Source organism: Sorex fumeus, unplaced genomic scaffold (assembly GCF_029834395.1).
Source record: "Sorex fumeus unplaced genomic scaffold, SorFum_2.1 ptg000061l, whole genome shotgun sequence".
NCBI lineage: Eukaryota > Metazoa > Chordata > Mammalia > Eulipotyphla > Soricidae > Sorex > Sorex fumeus.
Window position 1 is genome coordinate 15734040 of NW_026606118.1, and position 8152 is coordinate 15742191.

General features: G+C 51.8%; 1 protein-coding gene across 1 annotated transcript in view; it reads right to left on the minus strand.

Annotated features, from left to right (window-relative positions):
- Positions 1–6967, minus strand: part of UST (uronyl 2-sulfotransferase) — a 377271-nt gene extending 370304 nt beyond the window's left edge. The window contains exon 1 of the mRNA XM_056126193.1: positions 6750–6967. Coding sequence (XP_055982168.1) covers positions 6750–6843 — 94 coding nt within the window. The 5' untranslated portion in view covers positions 6844–6967. The remainder of the gene's footprint in view (positions 1–6749) is intronic.
- Positions 6968–8152: the final 1185 nt, after the last annotated feature.

Below are 8152 nucleotides of genomic sequence, written 5' to 3' on the forward strand. Positions count from 1 at the left end.
CCCCAACCTCACTCTTACCACCCCAAACATACACACATACACACACATACACACACACACACACACACACACACACAGAAAAAAGTAAACAAGAAATGGCTCCTACTAATTCTAGCAGCTACAATGCATCAACCAAGATGCCTTCTCACAATACAGATGCTGAAAGGTTATCCTGTGCATCTTTTTGTCTGCTTTCAACACTCAGTTCTTGTCCAGAGTGATCATTTTCAACTAGCATTGCCATAGGGGACCCTCCTCTATCTTAACTACCCTCCACCCACCCCTGCCCACACACACACACACACACACACACACACACACACATTACCCTTGTGGTAATTTCCAACCAATGACCATTCCTCCTATACCTAAAATGAGAGAGAAAGACAGAGAGTAAAGAGAGATGCCTGTCACAAAGGTAGGCAGGGTTGGGGGTGGGAATAGGGGGATGGGAGGAAAACTGGGGACACTGGTGCTGGGAAATTACACTGGTGGAGGGATGAGTGTTGGAACATTGTATGAACATTGTATGACCCAATCCTGAACAGCTTTGTAACGCTCTATCATGGTGATTCAATAAAATAAAAAATTAATAATAAAAAAAAATGAATACACTTAACTGGCAGAGTCTCCTGCCCCCGCACCTGGCTGTCCTCGGCGGGGCCCCTTGGAGGGAGGCGGGTTGAGTTTCTCTCCCCACCCCAAGCAGAGCTCCGGCAGCCGAAGACGTCCAGAACCAGCCACAACCATGCTGAGACCACTCTCCACACGCATGAAGGTACCGGCAGAGGAGGAAAGGCATGCGGGTCCCGGGGCTGAGATCTCCAAGCCTGCTCGGATCAGAGCTGAGCATCCTCCACCCAGATCCTCCATCTTCCAGTCGGCAGGGGTCACACCCACCAATTGACCCCCTGGTGCCGTGTAATCCCATCAACGGCCAGGACCCAAAGACTATAAAACCCAGCTCCCGAAACATCTTATTATCTCATTCTTACTTTGGACAAACTGGCAGGCTACTGAATGTAACCTGCCCACACGGCAGAGTCTGGCAAACTCCCCGTGGCGTACCCAATATGCCAAATACCAGTAACAATGATGGGTCTCATTCTTCTAACCCTGAAAGAGCCTTGAATATGGTACTTTTTAAAATCTCAGGGCTAGGATGAAGGAGACATTACTGGTGCCTGCTTGAGGCAATTGACGAACAACAGGATGATAGTGATCGTGATGCTTTACTGATTCCAAAAAAAAAATAAAAATGCCTTCTCACTATCCATCACAGATACCCTTCAGTACAGCTGCAGGGAGGGCTACTATTTCAGAGTCTGCAGCTTCCCTGTAGGGAAGAGAAAGATACTATTTCTCTGGCAACTCAAAAAAACTTGACCTCTTATATTCTAGTTTCTCAACCACAAAACCAACTAGTGTTTTAAAAACTGGATGGATGACAAGGAATTCGAAGAAAGACAGCACCCAGATAGTGCATATTTATATGAATTTTTAGAGCAATTCACACTGAGACTAGTCTACATTAAAAATAGTTTACAGAGCAGAACGCTTTTCAGCATTCAGGTTCTGTGTTCATGGAACAGACTGCATGGTTGAATTCTATTTTCTGTCCTTCTATCACAGTGCTACTATGTTCCTGACCAGCCCTGCAAGACGAATTTGCTATGAGGAACAAGAACGTCATTTTTACCTTCATGTCAACAACTTCTACTGATAACGTGATATATTATGCATTCATTTCGATTACATCTGGGCTACATACTTCAACCATGCATGATAGGATGAGAGGGAAAAAAACTCCATTTGGCTTTAAAAGTTTGGAGAAGCTGTTTTGTAATAAAACTAAATCTCTGCTTTCACGTTTAGCTTTAAATTTGCTTAAGACCGAGAATTCCAAACTGAGTACATCTTTTGCTCTCTTACTGTTTGATTCAAAACTGCCACACTTATCTATGATATGTCTAAAGACTGGCAATCCTGCGAACTAAAACTCTACATCTCCATTTCAAGTTGGGTAAATTAAGAACAGAAAGGAATTTTTATAAATTCAAAAATCTACCCAACAAATTTAGTTCTTATCAAGTCAAAATCCCATACTCAAGACTTGATGATAAATCACTAGCGTTTGCCGGTTGGATAAGATCAGTAGTAAGCCATCTGGTTTATTCAGTTTACATCAATGTAACGAGTGTTAGTCCAAGTTTTTGATATTTGCGCAGCTCCTAAGTAATGAGGCTACTGGAAGAAATTGCATCATAACCTAATTTCTAGGGGAGATTTTATTTAATTTTTCTTATTCAGAGCAAATCAAAGTCTGAATGCTTCTTGAAATATCATTCACTGAATTAGAAAGGCTGGGTTCTCTGAATTTAAGTATAATAGCTTTTGCTCTCCCTCAGCCATTTGAAGGGGGAAAAAGTCAAAACAACAGTTATTACCCCTGCATAACTTTCTTTCACCCAACTTCCGTTTCTTTTCTCAAATTTGTCTCAGCAGGAAATCTTTAAGAAAAACACTTCCCCAAAATCGATTTAAAAAAAAAAAAAGGCACTCTTTTGAATCCAGACCTTTGGAGAAAGAGAATCACTATTGGTTTCTTTTCTTCCTTCCCCACACTAATCTTTCTGATTCCCCCAAGCCCCTGTTTAGTCATCTCCAAACCTCACAAGAGGCAAAACAGGTTAATTTTTAGATGTCAACATTTAAAAATGAAATCTAGGGGCTGGAGTGATAGCACAGCGGGTAGGGCCTTTGCCTTGCACGCGGCCGACCCGGGTTTGATTCCCAGCATCCCATATGGTTCCCCAAAGCAAGGCCAAGAGTAATTCCTGAGTGCATGAACCAGGAGTAACCCCTGTGCATCGCTGGGTGTGACCCAAAAAAGCAAAAAAATAAAAAATAAATAAATAAAATGAAATCTACATGTTCGTCACCTTTAAAAAATTTTTTTTCTAGTGGCCAGAAAATACAGTGAATTATTTGCTTGTCATGCTCTGGCAGACCCAAGTTCAATTCCCAGCACCCCCATATGGTCCTCCAGTCACTGCCAGGAGTGATCCCAGAGCAATGAGCCAGGAGTATGTAGTCCCAAAAGCCCAAAAACAAAAAGAAACTGAAATATTGTACAAATCTCTCCTTTTTATCTTGCCTCTCTCTCGGGTATGTATGGAAGGCTTCCTGAAAGAAACACTTAACTCTTAGGACCATGGTTCCAGAATGTGAGCCTACATCAGAAGCTGAATCAAAACCAAGAAGACTTGCTGAAACACAGCTTGCTGGGCCCGGGGCTCACGCTCTCATTTGGGAAGGCTGGGAAACTGCATTTGTTCCAAGTTCCCAGGTGATGCTGAATGGGCAAATCCAGGGACCACAACCTCGGTGATGAACAACTGCTAAAGAAAGCAAGAAGACAGTGAGACCCCAATTCCAACACCCACGGGCTCTGGCAGGGAGGAGTCCCTGCTGGTGGTGATTAGTACAGGAAAAGGGAGTGGAGCTGAATTATTTCCTTTCTCTACTAGCCTGCAAGATACAGAACAAAAGTATCAAGAAGCCAGCAGTTCTTCCTGTTCCGACTTGCTCGGAGGCCTATTTGCATCTTATCTCTTAAAGTACTAGGCAGTCTTGGGCACCTGAATCTGACAGCCTTGAGGTTCAAGTTCTACCTTAATAGTTTGTCCTTCAGTAGGTCAGTGAATTCCCATGCCCCCCTTTCTCCCAAGTTTTAAAAAAAAGTGGAAATAACCATGGAACATGCATGACCCCTGTCCCCCTTTGTGGCTGCCAGTTTAGAATTTTATTCTCGGGATTCACTCCCACAGATAGAATCAATGCTACCTCTGATCCTGAATAGCTCTTCTGTGAGAATATTTGATGTTCAATATCCTACTACTGCTTTGATAAAAAATGGGTTTACACATCAGTTCCATAAATACTGAGTGGCTACTGTATGTGAGGTATAATGATATGTACAAGTATATTATTATGAAGCACTAACGTCATTATTAAAACGTCTGATGTAAAATAACCTGCCACAAAGAAAACTGTTTGCTATAGATTGTTTCCATTTGAAAATGTTTTGCATTTGTAAGAATTTATTTTGAAGAAAAAGGCCTGCCTCTATAATTGGCTAACTGGGGAAATTGAGAGGATGTGTTTACTAACCACATGTTTTGTTTTGACAGACACTAAAATAATAGAACGGAATAAACCAGAGAAAAACGGTTCTGTGGATGACCGGCCTTACACTATTATGGATATATTTTAGGCCTTTCTCTAGACCACAAGTCTACTTTTCTTGAAAAATCATTGTTTATATAAGAAAAAAACAGGTAAGTCACTTGTCCAGCACACCTTACTTGCAGTTCACAATGACCTCACTTTTGGATCATAGCACCTGACTCAGAAACGCAGCTGGGAGTAGAGGCAATGCCTAGTTCTGCAGTTCATCTGGTTCTGGTTCTGGTTCTCAGTGTGTACCTGAAATTCACCCCCCACAGCCCACCCCCAATCACAACCCACCAGTGCATGCCCCAAACATATATCTGGCGTCCTTTGTGAAATAAAATGACAAAGCACTGTGTTCCGGATATGACCTGTGACTGACAGAATTTTCAAAAGGCCCACAAGCTAGAAAGCAAAGTTCCTTGATTCTGAAGGTAAAAACCTTCAGAAAACCCTTGCTCCCGCCGTTTCCCAGGTTTTTCCATTCTCAAGGCAGGGATCAGACTCACAAAATCTTAGGAGCTGAGTGGTCTGAGAAGCAATCTAGTTGCTTCTCAAATTTGCAGCTCCAAATTTGCCACAGAAAAGACTGGGTCCCAAGTCTAAAGCCAAGGACATTAAACAGATGACTACCCCTACATCACACTTTCAGGTTACACTGCACCCACCCCCACACACACCAGCCACATTTTCCCTACATCACTGCCCTCTCTGTCTGAAGTAGCAGGTGATTCTCCCAAGAATTCATTCATTATCAGGGACCACCCCAACATTGCATGAGCCCCCAGCACTGCGGAAGCTACCCCCAGGGCACTGCGTTATGAGATCCTCAGAGCCTGAGGATGCAGCCTGAACAGAACATCAACCAGAAAGAATTCATTATCAGATTTTATGGAGAAAGATTTCCCACTCCTCATCACCACCCCATTTGAAACCCCTCACCTCCCAAACGCCAGGTAACAGAGATGACGCCAAAAATAGTCACCTCTGGAGTACTAAGCAGGTGTGGGTGGAAAGAATTTACTCCCTTATAAAAGGTTAAGTTAGGTCTCCCCAGCACCAGCTTAGCAAACGCTAAGGATCGTACTTTGCCAATCAATTTAATTTCCCCTACCATCATTCCCGCAAAGTTCCTACTGAATTAGAAACACAGCGGTATCCTTTAGGAGGGCGGTTGTGGGTGCGTTATATTTGATGTGCGTTTCTACTTCAAAACGCTTCCCTTCACCCCAGTGACCCTTTTGTCTTCCACGGAGAACGGTCTATGTAACCTAGACTCGTGGCTTCAGCGACAAAGGGACTTTGGACAGCGTGGAGGGGGGGGGCTTCCAAGCCAGTTAACCCTTGGGGGTCCCCACGCTTCGGTGGCTTCTCGAGGCGCGCCCGGTCGGGGAGCTGATGCCCGCAGTTTGGAGTGAGTGGGCTGGGTTTAAAGTGTCTTGGATGTTTTAGAGGAAGCCGATCCCTCCCCGCTCCTACCCCGCGCCCCAATTCCTTTATGCTCCTGTTGCGGGGGGTGGGGGGCGGGGACCGGCATCTTCCCGGAGCAGTGCGTGCCAGCCCATCAGTCCCGCAATCTGAACCCCGCTGAGCGCGCTCGTCCCACCTGACACCCCGGGGCGCCCCGCGCGCGGACCACGCAACTCCGAGTCACGCCCTCCCTCCGGAACCCTCTTTCCTCCACCCCTGCCCCGCAAATCCCTTCCACCCTCAGCTCCAGGCAGGCCGCCTCGCTCTCCCTCTCTCCTGCACCGCGCCAAGTGGGGACTTGAGACACCGCGCGGAGGACGGTCCGGTCCAGCGGGCGACATCTGCTCACCAGGCGGACCCGCAGCCTCGGACAGTCCCAGACCGCCCAGAGCGCAGCCCGCTGGCCGCGGGAGGACCCCAGGACCAGCCAACTCGGGGCCAGCCTGAATCCCGAACACTGCCCCAGCCCATCCCCCTGAGTCCCCCGGGCCGGAGGGCAGCAAGACGATGAATGAGGTGGGAATCTCGGAGCCCGTCGTGCAGGGGTGTCACCGCCGCCCCCCCTCGCTCCCCAAGCCAGACCCCGAGCGCGCGGGACGGGACCGGTCCACGACCGCTGTCAACGCCACAGAGCGGGGCTGGCCCCTCCCCTCGCCGCTCCCCGCGCTGCCAGGCTCCAACGTGGGTCGCACCTCCCCACGCGCACACACCCACCAACACACGCGTGCACTCCACCCAAGACAGGGCGGCGGAGGCGGGGGAGGGTCCGCATCGCACCGCCCCGGTTGGGGGACTGAGGGGGGGGGGGCGGGGGACAGCAACCTGCCGGGTTCGGCTCCCCCAGCCGGGACGCACGGACGCGCGGGTGGAAACCGGCGCGCGGGGTGCAGCGCATCCCCTGGGGGCGTCCCAACTTGGAGGAGTGGGAGACCCTAAAATCCGCGGCGCGTTCCCCTCCCTCCCCAACACACACACACACACACACACACACACACACACACACACACACTTTGCAAAACTTCGCGCCGCCCGGCCGCGGGCCTTACCCAAGTACTGCCGCAGATCGAGCAGGAAGCGAGGGGGTCCCCCGCCGAGCTGGTAGAAGAGGGAACCCAGGCAGAAGATCAGCAGGGTGGCCATGCAGAAACCGTAGTCCCGGAGGGAGAAACGCAGGAAAGGCAGCCAGGGTCTCCGGCGTTTGCAGCTGCCCCGGCCGGGAGAGGCGCCCCCCAGAGGTGCCCCATGGGGCCAGGGGTCCCCGCCGCCGCCGCCGCCGCCGCCGCCGGGATGCTGCTGCTGCGGCGGCGACGACGGCGGAGGTGGCGGCGGCTGCGGCGGCGGCTGCTGCTGCTGCTGCTGCTGCTGCTGCTGTTGCTGCTGCTGCTTCTTCTTCATCGCCGGCTCGGCCGCCTCGCGCCGCCTGCCCGTGCCAGGAAACGCTCGCCCATCCGCCTGCAAGCGCGAGCGGCCGGCCGGCGCGGAGGGCAGCCCGCGTGGGGGGCGGGGACGGGCCCAAGTTGCGGGGTTCAGGAGACTTTCCTCGGCATGGTCCCCCGTCGCCGCCGCCGCCGCCGCCGCCGCCGCCGTCGCCGCCGCCGCCCGAGCGGCCCCGGCTAGCGCCCCCGCGCCCCGCCGCGCCCCGCCGCGCCCCGGGCTCGCTCGCGGCCGCCCGGGCTCGCGTCCCGCGCCAGCGTGGACCCCCCCACCCCCCTCTCCCCGGGCTTTGTGTGTGTCGCTCTCGGCGTGTTTGGTCCGGGTTCGGGCTCCTCCGACCCAACGGGCAGGGACGATCGGGAGGCGGACACCGAGCCGCCCGTCGCTCCACCTCCTGGAAAGGGGGTTTTTCCTCCTTCTCCTCCCCTTTTTTTCTCCCTCCGGCTCCCCCCACAACCTTCCCTCCTCCCTCGCACCCGCCCGCCCGCCCGCCCGCCGCCCGGGTCTCCGCGTTGCGCTCGGGTGTCACGTTACGCCGCGGCCCGGGAGGGGTGGCGGGTGGGGGGGCGGCCGAGGAGTCGCAACTAGCGAAGAAAACTTTCTGGGTGTTTTTGTCCTTCCTCTCCCCCCACCCCCTTGCCCCGTTTCTCTGCCATCTGGCCCCGATTCTGCGCCACCAGCGACCTCTGGGGGGGCCCCCGCGGACTTCCCTCTCGTAAACAGGCACCGGCAGGAAGAAGCGCGTTTTCGTGCACGATTCTGGGCTGGCCTTGGCGGGGTGCGTTTGAGTTGTTTGGGTATCTTTTTTTTTTCCCCTCTCCACATTCCCCATCCTTTCCCCCCACCCCCTATTTTTCTTTCTTTAAACTTGATCTCCTTCTAGAGCCCGAGCTGCTCGGGAAAGGTCCGTGGAAGGGAACTCGGGTCAAGGTTCCAGACTTTGCAGAGAGGGTTAAAAGGGCAAGGGGGCAGGGGCAGGGGCGGGGGCGGGGGGTTTGGAGAGAAACACGCCCCT